The sequence below is a fragment of the Nesoenas mayeri genome, assembly GCF_963082525.1.
Source record: "Nesoenas mayeri genome assembly, chromosome: 3".
Lineage (NCBI taxonomy): Eukaryota > Metazoa > Chordata > Aves > Columbiformes > Columbidae > Nesoenas > Nesoenas mayeri.
This window is the reverse complement of record NC_137544.1, coordinates 92,929,494-92,949,090: the sequence shown is the minus strand read 5'-3', so window position 1 is coordinate 92,949,090 and position 19,597 is coordinate 92,929,494. Positions and strand designations below refer to the sequence as shown.

Here is a 19,597-nt window from a genome sequence, read left to right as displayed (position 1 = left end):
TTTACATTCAAGAGTCAGCTGAATCTCATATGTTTTAATAAAGATTTGTGCACTAGGTTTTCCATAAAGCTGGAGGAGCATGTATCAGATAACTAACCTTTAAGATTCTTCTCTTTCTGGAACCCAACTAGCAGCGGCCAGGAATAGTGAGGTCTGAGTGGCAGGCCTTCCGCTTTCATCATCTTCATCACATCAATAGCCAAGACTGAAAACATTCACAACATAATTAAACAGTTACCATGTACTTTAAATAACAATACATAAAATAGCTAAATAAGCAGAGTACCTGATTTATTGGTCTCCAAAGCGCAACGCAAAACAAATGGTAATGGTGCCGAGTGCATTTTTGCTTCTTTTAACTCATTACAAAATTGCATCAGCTTGTCCATAGGCTGCAAAGAATTTTAAAAAATTATTTTTCAATTTCTAAAATTGTTAAGAATATTAGAGTCTTCTAATGTTTAGGAAATTGATATTACACATACCGAACATGATTCTTTTGTGAATTCCAACTTACTATGCAAATTGAAGTGAATTACTAAAAGACATCATTTATTCTTTAAGCACTGTGCAAAAGATGTACCATATTCCATCTTCACAGCTGCATTAAACTAACTAAATAAAATGTTGTTAGTGTATTAAGAAAAAAGAATTAATATTCTGCATACCAGATCTCTATTTACACAATGTTGCAAGAAGAAGCTACCCTGGTCCGTATTATCACGTGTGAAGTGATTAAAAGACTTCAAAATCTGGAAACTTAGATCTTCAAAGCCATGGGTTATCAGAGTCAGACACAGGTTCATTGCATCTGGCAAACGAAAAAGAGAGAAAAAAACTTTTTAAAGTGCATGTAACTATTTTCACATTAAACTCCTAAAATTAATGAAAGCTAAGAATACAACTGTTTACAAGCATCATTAGCATACTTCTAAACTTGACCAGCCAATGAAATTTGAGACTTTTTTAGAATTATTTATATTTTTCAATGAAATTGACTTTTCCCATTGAAATTTAAAGACCACACAAAAATTACAGAAGCGTCACCACTGCAACATGACAGGATACTAAATAAGGAAAACACATTTCTAGACATGTCAAAAAAAGAAAAAATGGATGAAGTATAATTAACAATTATCATTCATTACATATACTGGGATCCAAAGGTGACTTTTTAACTGTAGATAAAGAAAACTATGTTCAGTGTTTAGTCTCCCTTTTTATGATATTCACAAAGAGCTGTCACAACAAGAATTACAAGAGTGTTGTTTGAGGAAAGGACACCACACTTACTGCTTTCCTATAAAATCTTAATTTTACAAGTTAAAAAAATTGATCGATTAACTTCTGTATGGAAATTTAAATAAATGTTTTATATTTAAATTTTACAAAACTTTATCTAAAGCATCATAAATGAATCCACAAACTAACAGCAAAAATATTGTTTTCCTTAAGTATCGAAGAAAAAAGTACAAAATTACTTAGTTATTACATAGTTATTGGGGGGAAAAAAAAAGGCGCTTTCCTCTCCACCCTGAGTAGCAAAACACTGCTGCAGTAACCAAGCACCTACCTGGAATTAATTCCCTTTCAAATCTTATGCGTTTTTTAATATCTTCAATGTACTGAGGATATCCAGCCTTGGCAAGGCTAAAAATCACCTGCATCAAAATCCTATCCATAAGATATCCTTCAGTCTTCTCAACATCTTCTAGAGTCTGTAAACCAAAGTAAATTTAAGTTAAATAAGCTCCAAAGCAAGTCAAAACAGGATACATTATAATTAAAATTTTAAAAGGTGGGGGTTTTTTCCCTTTTTTAAAACCATGGGTTTAGATACATCAAATATGGTAAAGCAAATACCAAATATCTATAGAGTCCCTCAAATATCTTTAGACTGTAAAAAGAAAAAGGGATAGATGAAAGGGATAGAATGGTTTCTCTCTAATACCTAATAATATATAAAAACACCTGAAGTATTCCCATTGTGAGATGGCTTTCAAAATAAATTTTTATTTTGAAAAGGGGAGAATAATCAAAGTTCTTATTAGTGTCTGGAACAAGACTGGCTGATGAAGATTTAATTTTTAAGTCACAGAACAATATTATCTTTCCCACATCCTCTTCCTTGACTTGGCCCTCTCCATCTGATACTACTTACTAAACTCAAACCTATTGTCTTTTCTTATTCCTTTCTGAATACTTCTTTGATTTTAAAAAAAAAAAAAAGAGAATACTTTAAAAAAAAAAATCAGCTACACAAAGGGTTTTAAGGCAATATTATTTTATCCACACTTCATAAATACCTAAGTGACTGGTATGAACTCAAAAAAATTCAATTTTACTAGAAAGACTCTGGCTTCAATGAGAACCAAAGAATGGCTAAATGGGAGCATGATAATCAAGGTTTACTTTTTTATTTATTTTTATAAATAAATGTATAAATCTGTCACATGCACTATTTGTCTCTTGAAAAAACCCTGAATGATTAAATCTTTCACTGGCAAACTCATCTTCTCAGAGTGAAAGGCAACTATCAAAAGACAAGTATTTTTCATAAAGTATAAGACTGCTTTCAGCCAGCTATTCAGATTAAAAAACAAAACAAAACAAAACCTGCTTAATTGCTGCGGACTACGAAGAAACAAGCTATAAAATTCAGTATTATTCCTCCTGCATGGGTAGAAAGCATTCTAAAGTTAAATTGAACAAAAGATCAAACAAAGTGTATTTAAACTCAAACAGGCAATACCTTTTTGATACTATCAGCATCACCCTTTTCAGCATATGCATTCAGCAGTGATAAATAGGTGTCTGGACCTGGTTCAACACCAGCCATCCTCATTACAGAAAGGATATTTTCTGCACTCTTCATATCTCTAAAAGAATTCAAAGAAACACCATTAGTGGATTTAATCATAATAATGTTTATAGTGACTTCCACATTTCCTCATTAAATTAATTAGAACTGGAAACAAAGACTGCAATAAGCATAGAGAAACTTATTTTAACTAAACAAATCCTGAAATGTCAAAGTGCAGATCTTTTAATTATTGTATTACTTAGAATATTCTTTCAACTTTTAACAATTGACAAAGTTTAAAACTAAGTGCAGCAAAATTTCTTTTCAAACAGTACAAAAGTACAGTAATTTATCTTCAAATTCAAGATTTTCAGACATAATAAAAATCTACATCATTAAATAGTCCTGTTTTGCTGGAAAAGTGTATAAAAGGACAGTCTTCTACACATTATTTTCAAAACCACCACATTATTCTGCAGCATGTAATTTTTCTGTACAGTATCACTTCACATTGTAGTAAAACTGAAAGAAAGCAAAAGAAAAAGGTACTAAACATTACCCTGATCTTGCATGACCTTTCACAAGGCTACTGAATACTGCCTCAGTGATTGGGAGATCTTTGTTCTTCATAAATCCAAGAATCTTACTGAAAAATACAAGACAATGAATGATTAGATTTTTTTCTTTCCTTTGAAAAGATAAACTACCAAGCTATTGCTGCTTTACTGGACAAGCGCTTTATCATCAAACAAACCCAAATCCTGATGTCACTGAGCAATTACATTTGGGGATGCTGCATAACATGCTCATCATTTGGTCATTTTCATTTTTTCAGATGAATTGTATTTGTCACTGAAGTAAGGAGACACAAGGGCGGGGCTGTTTTGTTTTGGTTTTTTATTATTTTTATCTTTCTTTTTGTTATTTCTCATACCCAGCAATCACAAAGCTGCAAATTAACCTTGCTAAAATTAAAACACGAGAGAGATAACCAGCAAGCCCTGTGTAACAACAAGAAAAATTAGAATTACTACTATTTGCTCTTTAGCCCACGTTGTTCTCAAATACCTTTCCCAGTAGCCATTTTCTTACATAGGCAGTAGCCTTCATAACCTCACACTTATTCACGCTGGCTCTAGAAATGACAAAAGTTATTTTCTGAGCAACCTGAATACAATTTGATTTGATCACACTGGTTTATCACTTATTTTTATTTTGTGTGTAGATTCCAGCTGTTTCTGAGAAACTGCTTTTCAGATCTTAGTTAAAATATACTTATATCTCCTCTTTGCTTTGATCAATTTGTAAGAATTTCACTGAAGTGAGTTTTAACATTAATGGTTGGGAATATGAGAAGCTGATTTTGTGGAAATCCCTTTAAAGATAAATGCAAAAGCGTACCTCGCTCCTTCAATGTCACCGTCATTGCAATAAGCAGCAATCAACCTCTGGTACGTAACCTACAGAAGACAAAATAGGTAAGGCAATGATTTCCATGCAATAAATGGATACTACTATTAAGAATTAAGATACCATAGAAGGGTACCTACTCGATTGGGCTGCACATTAGCTTCCTCCATTCTGGCCAAGAATTCCGTCGGAGAAAATTTATGCTCATTCTGAAGGTAGACTTTAAGTAAAGCATTATAATGGCTTGTATCATACACAGCACCTAAGGAAATATTTCAAACACAGTCAGTGAATGTAGATTCTCTAAATTGAACATGGGTTTATACCTTTCTTGGGTAACAAATTTGATATCAGTTTTATTGTGTACGAGCTTTATGTGTTATCAGACTGCTTCCTTTTATCCACCTTTGAAATATCAGACATCTATTTAACAGCACACATCTGTTTATAAAATGCTAATACAGCACAGTAACATCATGGTTCATGTGCATGCTATTACATAGCTGTATTTATTTTACAGATTCAACAGCATTACTATCAAGAAGCAGTTCACCTATGCAACATCTACAAATGAATAACTTAAAAAAAATCATTTGATAAAATAGCTGGTAGCACTAGGAATACACAGGACACCAGATATCAAGATAACATCTAATAGAAAAATAAACATACATTCTTACAATAATCAAAATTCAATAATTCAAAATTCAAGCATCTCTTACCAAAAAAAAAAAAAAAAAAAAAAAAAAAATCTTTAGATTTATTATTAACACCCCTAGATGTCAGTATAACTCCCAGAATAGGAAATAGGTCTCACCTGAAAAATAAACCTTGCATTTATTCAGTAATTTGTTGTTATAAACTAACACCTAAACACTACTAAAATACATTCAGTTTTCTATTACAAAGAAAGTAACTAAAGCACATAGAGGGACTAACATAATCAACCTACCCAGTTCTTTCATCTTGTCCCACATCATATGGGCTAGTTCTGTTCTTTCAGGTGACAATACCTCTGGTAAAAGAGCACCACAGCTTCGCAACAAAAGCAAGGTCTGATTGCTCCCTGGATACCCTGCAAATGGAACATGACCAGAAATTTCTTTATAAATAATCTTTCATTTAATATTAGAAAAAAGATTTGAGACTGACTCAATGAAATACTTAAGCATTTTGTACAGAAAAGAATCTTCTTCAAGATTGAAGATTTTTACTGAATGGGATACCCAAATGATTAAATGACAATATCATGTGCTATCATGAAAAAGATTCCCAATAAAACATGTCATTTGGTACAATAATGAGCTCAGCTGAGCAGAAATTCTAAAAAGTACTAAAATACTAAAATCAGATGATCTAGTACTTTAAATTTCCCAATCTGAGATACAAAGATCATTTCATCCTAACAGGGATATATCTTTCTGATAAATTTATAAAATGGCAAAATACTTCATACCAATTCCATACTATTCCAAAATTGGTATTCAGAGACATTTCACATTTCAATTTCCATTTCCACTTCTGCCCATGGTCAATAGAAAATAAATGAGACAATTTACATCTAGAGAACAGCGAAGGAAACTGTAAGAATGTGTTTTCTATCCCTTTCCTATCACAGAGAAAGGTATACTTCAGAAGTAATTTCATCTAACAAGAAGCAAGATAAATGTTCACATATAACAAGTAAAAAAATATTTACAATTTTCTATCTCAAACAGAGACATACATGCACATTTGAAAGACTCAGACCTCCAAAATCACTTGAAATGTGAAGCATCACTAATGCTTTGTAAGTCACTTCCAAATCATCACACCAACATTCCAGAACCGTGTACAGCCCAGCAGAGGCAGGAGCTGTTGCCAGTAAAGATATGTCCAGCTGCTGCTGCTCACTAGAAACAGCTATGGAGCCATAAGTAATGGCAAAATAAAGTTAAAAAAACCTCAATAGCAGAAAGCTCTATACTGTCTAGGATTAGACCTTCAGGTACTGAAAAGGAACAGGAAATCTAGGATACCACATAACTACTGTAAACTATGTTTCAAGAGCAAAATCTACTGCAGCAAAGTTATTCATATAGAGTAAACGCATCTGGGAAGAAACACAGTGGGGAAAAGAATAAGCAACAATAAGAGAAATAAGTTAAAACACTGAGAGAGGGTAGGTACAAGTTGCAAATGGGGATTTGAATTTCTGAAGACATAATGAAGTGGTGAGATAAGTAATGCTTGACTAACTTTAAAATTTCTGCATGCAATTAATTCATGCAATAAATATGCCAACACATCTACCGTTTCATGATGCCAGTGATATACTAGTGACCAAGTACAAGGCAAAAGCAACAGAAAAAGTTTTGGCAGTATGAGTACGGAAAGATGCAGGACAAGAAATGTACAGCAAGCACCTTCTTTGGGCATTTTTTGTGTTATAATTAGCAATGGAAGAACAATACAAACGTAGGCAAATCTTTTTAAGAAATCAACAGCAACTAACCTCCCACACTTTTGCTAAATTTATTTTCAACACTAATAAAAGACTGCATTTTTCATATGGAAATATTTGTCATTTATTTTAATAGCATCCTAGTTGAATCTCTTGTGAATCTCTATGATTTTTTTTTAAGCATACTTACATAGCCAAAGGAAACCACTATAAACAAGCTTTTTGTTAACATGACTTCCTAAAAACTGTGTAACTAATCAAAGACCAGAAGAATTGTGATTTGAAGATAAGCTTACAGACAAAATTCTTGTCAACCCACACTCACAAATTATAAGTTTATACCTAAAAACCACAAAGCAGTCAGAATCAGGAAGGATATTACAAGCACAAAGAAAAAACTAAGTTCAACAGAAAGAGAAAAATGAAGACTCAGTTGTTAGACAGTGAACTGCAAAACTTTTGAAAGAGCAATCCCAGGTGTACAAGCCAGTAACAGCCCAGAGCAATACACAGCAAAGTTTAAAACTAAACCAAATCAATACATGCTGTCATTGATACATATTGGCAATAGTATTTTTAGCAAATACCTCCATTTACTCATCCTAACTTGTACAAAACTTCAACAACTGTGGCACCTGGTTTACAAAATAGTAATGTAGCCTGGCTTTTTTTAGCCAAAAAGGTATCAAATCTGTCAGGATGAACAATGCCTCAGCTGTTTATTTTTGGTTTATTAAAAAAAAAAAAAGCCTTCTCGTCGTGAATAGCCACAGCTCCCATGGAATGGGGGAACTTGGGGATCACATCCACATTTCCCTGTATAGTTCTATTTTTAAACAAACAGCCACTTAAGGACAGTTTGGTTTATTACAGACATTTTAAAAATATGCTCTGTAAGACATATATGATCCCTGTTCAGAGTTCACAGCACAGCTATATGAGGAAGGTGTTACATTATCAGATAAAAATCCACATCAATCAAGACAATATGATTTCTTAGAAGCACACTGAATTTTTAAAATAATTATAAACTCACAAAGACAAAAAGAAAAGTAAACGTGTGCATTCAAAATAAAAATAACATCTCTAAAGCATTTATAGTCTGATCATCAACATATGCAGCACATTAAACACTCAATGACAAAATATAAATCAGAACTCTTTCAAATAATTTCCTTGGTTTGATGAATCGTCATATTACAGCTTTAAATTTAGTTTGTATTTTAACTGGAAGCAACTTACCTGTTTTGCATATTTCATTGAAAACTTTTAGTAGAAGGACTTTAGGGATGCGGCCGGTTTTTCTGACAGAGTTATCCAGTCTATTTAATGCCCAGTCAAACTGCCAGGTCTGTCTAGTTTGAGTTTCTGAAACTGGTTCTTCTTTAACACTTTTCTCCTGTTGAGGTGCAACTGTAAGGAACCTTATTTGGTACAGAATGTTTCTGCTTAAATAAAAACAAACAAACAAACAGAACACACTTTTGTGAGTCATTTTGCAACAACACTAGTCACACAGTACCAAAAATATAATGCACTCTACTTCTTGCTGATGAACAGTTTCTCAAAAAACATTCCATATTGCTATAAGCAAATGAATGCAGGTGATTTCAGTGTCATTCTACTAAAAAAGATAATACTATATTTTCTCAGTGACAACTGTTTCTCATGAGTTAAATGTTTCAAAACTTTTAAGTCACCCTAGTGCTATAAGTCTATTGTCACATATCAGATCATCACAAAAACTCTCTCACGCTTTTGAAAAATCACTCAGACATCTCTTCCAGAGAACAGCAAATCATAACTTTCTTTTCAATTAAAATAGAGAAAAACTAATGCAGAGGCCGCTGTTTTAGACAATAGCTTAAAGAACAACAGGATCATGTCCTGTTCTTCAGAATTGACATTAACGAGCATGAAGCAGCTTCCTATGATGTAAACCAAACATGAACCTAAGGGTTTGTCTAAATATTTATTTTCTCAAAATAAAGTATGACAACAAGAAACATAATGAGAAAGTGTTCTCTTTTTCTAGAAAAACAATAAGAGCTTGCAATTAAAAAAAGAGCAAGTTGATGTACACAAGAAAATAATATTTGTGCCATAGCAGAATTACGAATATCCTGTGCAGGTAAAATTCTCATTACATACAAGCATTTTTGGAAGTTTGTTCTCAATCGGCCTTACAACAGGCCAACTGAGAACAAACTATCCTCCTCCAGAATTCTGTACAAAGGAAGTAATACGTGCTGGATGGCAAAAAGAAGATTGAGCAACTTCTGAAATTGCCCTCTCCCTTGTCTCTGTCTCTCTAGCCAGCTCTTCAGCTAAATTTCTGTAAAGTCTCTATAGACTAGTTTTAAAAAAAACAGTGTTTGTACTCCCTGCTGTTACAGATGCTCCAGGAGTCCTATGTAATAATGGCTGCCCATTTTGTTGAAATGGCAAACTAAAAGGAGTGCTGGTGTTCTCTACAAAATTATTTCTCACACCTGAAGCTTTTTCACAGGTATACCTGCTGGTTGGTTTCTCACCAACGGGTGCTTGTTTAACGCCCTAGGACAGGAAGCCCACTGGAGGAAAGCTTGCTGGCAATTCAACAACACTGTTGCTGAATTGTTGTTTCGGCAACACTGGCAGCAAGATGCTAAACAGCAAGAAATACATCAGTGGGGTGTGTATCAGTGTGGTGGAAAAAATAGACCAGTGGTTTACTGTAATATTTGATTGCCTCTTGTGAGTAGGAAGCAGTCAAAGACCACTGTTTTTCCTTGTTGTTGGAAATGCTGATTTGATAACTGAGCAAGCTGTAAGTTCTAGGAGTAACATTCTTTAAGTAAACCAGCTGTGAAAACAGTTTAGCAGATCTGTTTGTTTTTTGAAGGCATTAAAGTCCTTTAGTAATGAGGAACTTCACGACCATTTGGCATTAATATTTTCAAGCAGGCAAATTTTATGCTGCCCAGTGCCCTCGAGATTCCTCCTGAAGAATTTTCCAGAGGCCAGCAAATTATGTGCATTTTATTTGGCTAGGGAAAGGACATGGAAAAAACAAGTGGAGAAGGGAAAAAAGACTGCCAAAAAGGAGAGATCCCCTTCTTTAGTCTCAGTTCTGTCTCCTTCCAGAATCAAGTTCCCACTGATTCCTCTGGGCTAGCACTCATTTTATTCAGATCCCTCTGTGAGCTTATCTAACTCACTAACCTGGCAAAATATCAATTCAGCCACTTCTCCAAAAAAAAAAAAAAAAAAAAAAAAAGAAAAATTTACTATTCCATCAGGTTAGATTCCAAACAGCTCACGATGTTCAAAAAACACCAGAATGAACCAAATAAAACAAATGGACTAGGAATAGGTGGCCAAAATCAGAAGAACTAGGAAGAAAAAAGAAACTGAAACATCACTTTTCACGTTAAGCAGCTCATTAGATTCACACTATCACACTTTTTTATTACTAGTAATGCTACCCCTTACTAGAAATATTCTTTCATTTCTTCCTTTTCCTCTTCTCTTTCTACCTCATAATATAACCAGAAACAGGGTACTTTCCATAAAATAGAAATCATTAGCCTAATTAGAGTAATATCCTGCAGTACAAGGTAAGAATAACAGTTAAATACTAAATTTTAAGTCCTCTTGGGTGTAACAATCAAATGAAATGTCTACAACTCAGATAAATTCTGAAGAACACATAAATAGCAATACTCAAATATGAGCTAGCCACCGGATAGCTATAAGAATGAAACTAATGATTACAAGTTCTTTATTTTTTCTTAAATATATAAACAAAGAAAACTGTATCATCCACACTTCTATACACATTAAAAAGGCCGTTTGAAAGCTTTTCAAAATACTTCAAGTCAGGTTTGAAAAAATGCTTTCGAAGCAAGCAGCAACACAGAATTTACAGAAATTCACACTCTGATTTCCATTAACAATCAAAGCACAAGTGGACAACACTCATGTGCTTCAGATTAGACTTGGAATGTCTTTTTCTATAAAAGTTTGCAATTGTTTTATAGTACTTTGTAATTTATTGAATAAGATCTTACACCACATAGTGCACTTGTAACTATAAACTAATTGATATCTACATTTCTTAGCTTAAGACCTGTACTGTTTCAAGAAAGCCATCTTTGTAAGATTTTCCATGTGTCAAGTCACTGAGATTTTAAGGCACTTGCGTAGCTCTATCAGATTAAGTATGAAGATAAAAACAGTATGTGCCTGCACAAAACTTGCTGGCTACCAGAATCAGAGGACTCTAAAGTTTCATTTGTTACTAAACTCTCCTTGATTACTGTTTAGCGTGATGCTGTTCAACACATAACTTCAGAATTTTATACTCTATCAAGCACTATGGTTGCATACTGTTAATTATTATACTCTTATCTGAAGTGTTATCTGTATGCAGATTTGGGCATTTTTATTTAGTTCCATCGCCTCAGATACTACCAAAGGTAGTGCTGGTGTTTCTGTTAGCTTATACTGATTAAAGACATTTTAAGGAATGGCAACATGGGAGTCACTTTCAGTTTTAGACAGTTGGGGAAAAAGCCACATGAGAGTATAAAACAACCTGAGGAACTCTTAAACTTCCACTGGCATCCACCTAAATTACCATTATCAATCTGAAATCTAGGGTAAGACTCAAGTGTAACTTATCTGTAGGCTTTCAGCATTTGAACAAATTACACTTTTAGCACTGTTTAAGGCACTGTGTAATGCTAAGCCAATCCCATAGAAAGAATCTGTTAAAAATAATCACGGCTTCAAAAGCTGGATGAAGCTACAGGCATCTACTGCCTTGAATTTGGGTCTTTGAAATATAAACCAAATAAGAACACAAAACTTAGGAAAAAAAGAAAACAAAAAAAAAATCTAAGAGTTCAGTATTCTAAAAGATGAAAGATTGAGCACAACAGAAAGACAGCTTCCAAAAACCCACAAACTTAACAAATAAAGAGATATAGTATCAGACTTGATTTCAGGCAATCAAGTAAAGGACAGAATAATGGAACAGACAACATACTTATTGAAAACTGATCCTAATGGCTCAACCTCCCCATGACACAGAAGAAGAAGCTAACAAAACAGAAGAGTTATCCATTCATCGGGAATCTTTTAACAACCTTGTGTGATTCTTCTTTAATTTTTAGAAGGTGAGAAATAATGCAGTTACAGGAAATAAAAAAGGAAAAAAAAAAACTTAGAAGGCCATGTTAACCATTTCAGCCAGAAAGTCACATAAAAAGGCAGCAGGAAAGGATTATAAATACAAGAAAGATGATTTCAGAAAACGCACATGCCTTTTAAAATAGAAAAAACCCGAAACAATCAGATCATACACTGTTTATCTCTCAAAAAATATTAATTGCAACCACACTATATAAATGTTAACCATTTTACCATGACCAAATTTTAACAAGGAGATGGAGGTGTAGGTGAGAATAGGAAATAATGAGCTAAGTAATTTCTGGAAACATTAAGGTATGTTATATTTAAGACACATTAATGGACCTTATTCAATCTCCAGTGCTTTGGAATTACTTTCAAAATTTCATTAAAGTTTTGGGGAAAAAAAGAAACACAATCAATGAAAAATAGGGACTGATACACAAGCTTTTGGCACTGTGTTACCTGAAAATCTCAGAAGCAAAACAAGGAGATACAATGTACTTTAAATTACAAAAATATGGGTGCAGTAGTTGTTTAAAAATAAATAAATGAATAGGAATTAAAAAAAAAAAAAAAAAAAAGCTGTTCAGGTTTTCTTGCAAAATTGAGAACATATTTGGTGGTAGTCTAAAGTAATTTATGCCCTGACCCAGCTGGGACAGAACTGGCATGACCCATGCCCATTCAATAATTTCATTAAACAATCTGGATAACAGAAGAGTTAATAAACTTATGAAATTTCTAGATGACACCATAATGATGTCAAACTCTTAAAAGAAGAGGCTTAGACTTCCAAGTCATCTTGATCACTTGATGAAATGGTCTGAAATCAACAAAAAGGCACTTCAATACAGACCAAAGTATGTTGTAAGTTTTGGACAAAAAACACATGAAGAAATGTAAGACAGTGTACAATTGCTAGACAACAATACAACTGAAAAAGTACTGAAAATAAGCCACCACTAAACATGAAACATCACACAGCAAAAAGGAAAAATTCAATTCTTCAACACCTAAGAAAAGCAACAGATATATAATAAAATACAGAGATAATTATTCTACTTGGCATGCTGTGTTTACTCACAAAACAAAACAAAACAAAGGTTTACAAGACTCAACTATACCATCCCACTCTCCAAATAAAGAAGCAACTGTACCAAATACATGAGGCATCACACTGGTAATATTAATTTTTGTAATTTTAATGGTAATGAAATATTAGAAGATGATACTTTGACAGTCAAACTTTCTCATGTGGAAGCTTACAAAATAAGATTAAGACAGGAAAAAAAAATTAGCTATCATGCATGGCTTGAGTACTGCTGATCCCACCTCAGTGCTAGATGTCAGGTTATACTCTTACAACGTAACCATATTTTTTCCAATTATTTTTATTAACTTCATTCAGACTAAATGCTATGCTACACAGCCAAATGCATGACACTTCTCCAAGGACTGCAATGGGTGTCAAGTATTTACTTTCACCCATTACTATTAAAAGTTATTTAAAGATTTTTGTCCATGTGAAACATTATACTTGCAAGCACATGAAGCTTCACAATAAACTTCAGATCTGTTTGGAATAGCAACCTGATTCTTCTCCAACATGTGTAATTTCACCCTACTATACTTCAGAACTGTGTTTCTTTGTACCTACCCAGAGAAGTTCAAAAGGATATATTAAGTCCTACAAAGGGACCTCTCTCCTACTCCCACAATCACAAGATTAGAACTAGCATTTGCACGTCTGAGCCTCTACACAACTGCACCTTTACATCATATTCAGCTTTGCCTCTAGAATTCGGAGGACTAAAAATTTAGACCTTGCCTACATGTGAGAGATTAACTAACTACATGTTTGTAATTTCAACATACAGCCACCCATTATTTAGCAGTAACTTTTCATCTCCTATTTAGCTTACAACATCTGGAAATCAGATGAAGCTAAACTCATAAAAACCTCATGCTGAGATGAAGCATGCAAAGGGAAACTTATACTAAGATAATCCATGAAGTATTTCTGTTTGGAAGAGTTTGAGAATTCTAGTACTGTACTTACATACACTTACATGTTTTCTGTATTTCTAGAGCAGACTAAAGGCAGTGCCTTTGATTTACTAAAGGAAAACATCTTAACACACCAGCCTGAGTAAGTGTCTGATCTTTCCAAAAACTCAAAAAGTAGGTTGTTCTAATGATCTCCCTGGCAGCAACAGTTTTCTTTCTGTAAAACTTGACCAATTCCAAACGTTAGAAAAAAACCAAAACAAAACAGAGCTCGACCATATGGATATTTGCCTCCCTTTATCAGAGCCACAATAAGGTGGTTCCTATGCTTTTTTAAAGAAAAGTACTGAATATTTTGGGTTTTTTTAAACCAAACAAGCAAATGGTGTAGGAAATCATTTTCAAAATACAAGCCGTGCTCAAAATGAATAATGCTAAACTTTAAGGAGTTGAAATTCACTACTGTACATAAAAGCACTACAGACTCAACATCAGTTAAATTTGCTAAATATAAGACTAAATATACCACCTGAGATCCAAGCAGGAATCATGTGACTGCTAAACAGTATTTCCCCCAACTTAGCTATGGTCACATACAAAAAAGAAAAAAAAAAGGCCACAACGTTCAGGCCACTGCACCTTTGTTTCAATGAGATACAGCAGGACCCTACAAAAGAAAAAAAAAATAATAAAAAGCTTTTCCATATAGACTGAGAAACCTCAAGTTCTTGGAAAATATCGAAAAACTTTGCCTCAGTGACTTGCAAGAAGAAAAGCAGAAAAACTTCTGCTTTGCGCTATTTCTTTGGAAGTCTCTAGACATTTTATGTCCATGAGTAAAACACATACAACAATGACAACAACAGTGCAGCTTGTGAAACTACTATGACAGTACATTGTTTCATATTATCAAAAAGCAACTCTACTGAATGCCTTGTCTGCATTTAAAGCCCACTAAGTCTAACATTTTTCTAATGTAAACTAATTCAGTGCTCAGTTCTACATTTTTGTCCACTGATGATGGATTGCTGAGCATGGCAGTGAATAGACAAAAGCAACTTGTTTGCAGCTAATTAAAAAAAAAGGTACCATGCATTAAACCATGAATCATGTAGGGTTTTAACTTAACCTCTTAACCAAAGCTCAAATCGAACTCCCCTCAAATCTGAAACAAGGTTCTTTAAAAGGATTTTGTCTGCCCCATCCCACCAACATGCTTCAATCTTGTACAAGCACACCACAGTGTACCAAACGTCAACAGTCTCTACAAGGACAACTTGAAAACCACTGCACATGGTGCCCTCTTTGCAACTTTATCAGTAATCACTCTTCTGAATGGAACACAGATCTTGCAAGAAGCAGATGGTTTCACGACAGTACAGTTCCTGTCTCGGGAGATGCGCTTTGCTCCTCAGTCCCAAAAACTGACATTTAAACTCAAAGGCGAGAACCTCAAACTGAAGAAGTGACAGCAAAGCCAAAGATGTCTTGAGAGACATGTAGAGATTCTACTTGATTTTCTTCCTCAGCTATACTTTTATGAATTATGCCTTAGGAGCCTGTTGTTCTTTTCTCTGAGGACAGATGGGGTGTCGATTTCAGGATGAGCATCCTAGCTTTTGCACATCTGAAAATGCAGTTCAGCAATACGGCTGCATCAATCTAAGATCACACAGTTGTCACACAGGGTTCCCTCTTCTCCTTTTGCCTGTGGTCCCACCCTTTTAGAGTTCATCAGATCCTTACCTGATCCAATGAAACCTGTTGAGCTGTTAGAAAGTCTTTTCTTTGCAGTCTCGCAACACTACCTTTCCCACAGGAGCACGCTGTAGCATCAAACCATAAAATAATCATCTAGAGTATGTAGAATAAAGTCCCCAAAAGATATTCTTATGTTATTCAAAAACTGCTCTAAACATTCATTGATTTAGAGGTTTGTTACAGCAAATTTAAGCATCTCTTCCCTTACTGAAGCTTCTATAAACAAAGTTCCAGTAAATAATTTGTATCGCATAAATCAGCCCAGTGCTAAAGTTTGCTGTTGTAGATCTCAAGTTTGTTGTATTGGTCTGTTATAGCTTATTTATCTTGTAATAATTGCATGGCATGAGAGTGATGACATATAGCTCAATGTATTTTACATTTTGTACTAGAGGTAGTCAAGTGAAATAGTATTTGTCCTAGATCTGATCTGCTATGAAATGCTTCTCAACCATCCCATGCAATTGGACATCCATCTACTGTCCTAACCCATTTTCAGAAGTTTAGATTAAAATCAGAGCAACATGATGCTTTGATAAAATCTCTGCTTGAATGTGAATGGTTGCTGTTTCACATCTCTAAAGACGCTAACTGATTTGCAACTTTTCTGCAACCATTACTGTAATGAAAGTCTTAAACCTGCCTCTGAACTGACTTTATTATGTTTAATGGTAAAGCAACCAAACCAAGCACATGTAAATATATTGTAATTTACCCAGTTATCTTGTGAAATACTGGATTATTCCTTATTTATTTACTCTTAAAACAGTAGGGTTTTTTCTCCACTATTCCAATTAGACCTTTATCAATATTCTCTGGAATTTACTGCAGCAGACTCCATTTCTGTCTCAAAATACCATCTCAGCAAGTACACTAAATGTTGTCTGTATGTCATTCCAGTTCATCAAAAGAGGTCCATTTACAGAAATTAAAGCTTAAGTAGAAAAATACAACAATGAATTTACTTAAGGTAAAAAAATGAAGTGAGATTAAATGCTTATATGCACGATTTCAGTTTAGAAATGCTACCTTTGCTTTACAGTTTGGTCCCAGAGTATCACTTGTGCACTAGGATGCCTAAACCCTTATAGTAAAGGGGCAGTAAGACAAAGATTTTAGGTGAAAAATTATCTAAGGAATCAAATTACTAGACAGAAAGAACACACAAATTCAGGTATGCTGCTCACTCTCACTCCAAAATAACTCAGTTTAGACCAAAACCTAAAAGCTAGGAAATAAATACCACTGCCGCTCCCTGTGAATGTGTTCTCTTCCAAGCACCTTTCTCACACAGTTAATTAAATCTAGCCTGAGAATTTAAAAGTCTTCAGCATGATCACTAAACCTTCTCACATACAACCCCAAATATATTTGAAAATATAGAAAAGTATAACTCGGCGGAAGAAAAAAGTATCATTGGGGTCAAGAAACAACAAAACCACAACTGTTAGAGACAAATTATCATCACATAAAGCACTTTTCAAGATTTTCAAGAAACACACTTCTAGAAAAATATAGCACTGACAGTCCTTCATCAAGTCATATGTGAATTTCAATGAACATTACTTCCTGCAACAAACTAATTTAGGAAATTCAGCCTCTAGTTGAGGAAAACTGAAGTCAGCTGAATGACCACAAAGTAGAAAAGTTCACTAATGATTCGTTGCTAACTAAATGTGTGGTCCTGTCACCAACTATACAGCAGACATCTTAGCTCCTGGTCCTTCCTGCACAGGTCTACTCCACCCTTCATACCAACTTTAGCATTTAACGATCTGATACATTTTAACCACTAAAGCCAGCAGAAAACTATACTGTTTTTAGGTAAGATTTCGGTCAGGCTACAGAATAAAATCAGTTCATAATAGGTTTGAAAAGCACTAAAGCAGGTCACAACAACTTCTTTATTTTGGTGGCAAAACTCCCATCTGGGGGCACTCTCTATTGTTGACTCCCCTCTGTTCCCATCCCTTCCCCTGAAGCAGGTCTGGAATTCACCAAGTTCTCTGCTGAATGTATTTACTTATCTAGAACGGCAGAAAACTGTTCTTGTTTTCTACCAGGAATTAAGTCACATTGACTTTGAGGGCCCACCAGAGCTGTAATAAGGCAGAAGCAGAACAGGACAGAAGAACTTTCTCCCTTTGGTAACACTAAGTTGTTACGTCAGCTCATAAAACTCAGTGTGTACATTAAATGCTTTTTTATTCTCAGATTCTATGCAAAAAATTGACTATAGCATCATTTGGACATTTAATGAGATTAATTTCAAGTTCATTCACTAACACTAATTAAATCTACATCCTGATACTTTTTTCCCCACCTTCACGGCTAATAGCAACATTAGCTGCTATCTGAATAGTTCGTGAGGTGGTATTTCTACACACCAGAAACATATATCCCCTTCCCACTCACCAGCACTGAATCCTCACTAGATTTTGCAAACACTGGAAGAAATAGAGGAAACGTTCATATCCTTGGAGGAAATGGATCTAAACTTCTATTTAGCCAGGCATTTATTTTTGTAAATTATGTATAATTATTTTAATTGTTTAATTTTATGCAAATTTTTAGTTAACAACTGTAATTATAATCACAGCAAGTAATTTGACATAAACGAAAGCTAAGCATCCCAAGCCATTCCCAGCTCCCTCTTTTAAGACAGGGGAAAGAGTAGAAACCAAAAATCTAGCCCCATCAAGGTTTGGGAGTCATTAACAAGCAGTCTGGGAACTTGCTGGCAATTAAGTAACCTTTAATGTTTAAAAAGTTTGCACAAAACTTCATGCAGTTCTAACAGCATACTCCCTACATGAATTACAAGTAAATACTAAACTTATGGATTCTGATATATTTGTTCATGTATTCAGGGCTGAGCCTTTTGCACTTCTACATTCAAGGGTATGTGCTTTAAACAAAAAAGATCCCAAATGTGGAGCTATAGTTCACCACCACTGGGAAGAGAGCTTAGCTCTCCTAGAACTAACATTATTACTGTAAGGAAAAAAAAAAAGTACTCTTGTTAAGGAAGGGTTGCCTCTCTAAAATTCCTGCAGGGCACCAACCACATGTTACCATGGTCAAAGCAGCAACAGGCATGTACACAATGAGGGTGAGTATTCCACCCTACCTGCGTGATGGAATACAGAGAACCATAGCAAAGGAATTAAGAGATTCCTCCTGATAACAGGCCCAGCAGAGTCTTGACAGAAACGGGGAAGGAGCTCAAATTCTAACTGTGGGGTTACTGCTTATCTCCGCCTGGTTTCTCTCCTCCTCCTCGACTCCCCCCCCGCACAGTTCTTCCCACAACAGCAGTAACCTCTGCCGGCCAGTGCACCTCGCTCTCCACAGAGAGTAAAGGACTCTGTTTGCGTTTTCACCCTGACGAGACACCATTGCTGAGCGACGCTCCCGCAGCACTGGGCTGCCCTCGCCGACCCACGGCCCAGGCGGAGAGACGCGGGGCTGCCCCGCGGCCTTTGCTCCTGAGCTCCCTCCGCGGCGCAGGCCAGGGGCGGGGCGGGGCCGCGGGGCTCCTGTCGGCGGCCCCGCAGGACGGCGCCTAAGGGCCCGCGCCCGCGAGGCACCGGCTGCGGGCGCGCGTGGCGGCCCAGCCGGCAGCGCCCTTGGCCACGCGGACCGCCGCCTCAGCCGGCCCCGCCGCGCTCCCCGCCGCCTCAGCGGGCTGCCGGCCGGCCCCGCGGCGCAGGGTCTCACCTGGAGGGGGCCGGCGGGCGGGCGGCGGCGGCCGCGGGCTGGCGGAGGAGGGGCAGGAGGCGCGGGCACAGCGCCCGGAGGCGCCCAGCGGAGCTCAGCAGCGCGGCCATGACCGCCGCGCGCGCCGGACGCGAAGGAGCACGTGAGGCGGGCGCCGCGCTAGCGCGCATGCGCACGAGGGGAGGGTAGGCGCCGACGCTCCGCCGGTAGCGGCTACGTGTTGGGCGGAACCATTCTCCGCAGGGGGCGTCGCTGGCTCCGCTCTCGGAATGGGC

The 19,597-nt window shown here is 36.0% G+C and overlaps 1 protein-coding gene across 3 annotated transcripts in view; it reads right to left on the bottom strand.

Annotated features, from left to right (window-relative positions):
• LRPPRC (leucine rich pentatricopeptide repeat containing) overlaps positions 1–19,496 on the bottom strand; it is a 92,425-nt gene extending 72,929 nt beyond the window's left edge. For 2 of the 3 annotated variants that reach the window (XR_013921946.1, XM_080341355.1), the window contains exons 1-11: positions 19,323–19,496; positions 7,899–8,104; positions 5,166–5,288; positions 4,354–4,475; positions 4,205–4,263; positions 3,363–3,449; positions 2,753–2,879; positions 1,574–1,718; positions 669–811; positions 287–392; positions 98–205 (exon numbers count right to left, since the gene is read on the bottom strand). Coding sequence is in view for 2 of the 3 variants with exons in the window: in XM_080341355.1 (XP_080197481.1) it covers positions 98–205; positions 287–392; positions 669–811; positions 1,574–1,718; positions 2,753–2,879; positions 3,363–3,449; positions 4,205–4,263; positions 4,354–4,475; positions 5,166–5,288; positions 7,899–8,104; positions 19,323–19,492 (1,396 nt within the window). In the remaining variant the exon portion in view is untranslated. The remainder of the gene's footprint in view (positions 1–97; positions 206–286; positions 393–668; positions 812–1,573; positions 1,719–2,752; positions 2,880–3,362; positions 3,450–4,204; positions 4,264–4,353; positions 4,476–5,165; positions 5,289–7,898; positions 8,105–19,322) is intronic. The other variant, XM_080341356.1, reaches the window with a different exon arrangement.
• Between the last annotated feature and the right edge of the window lie 101 nt (positions 19,497–19,597).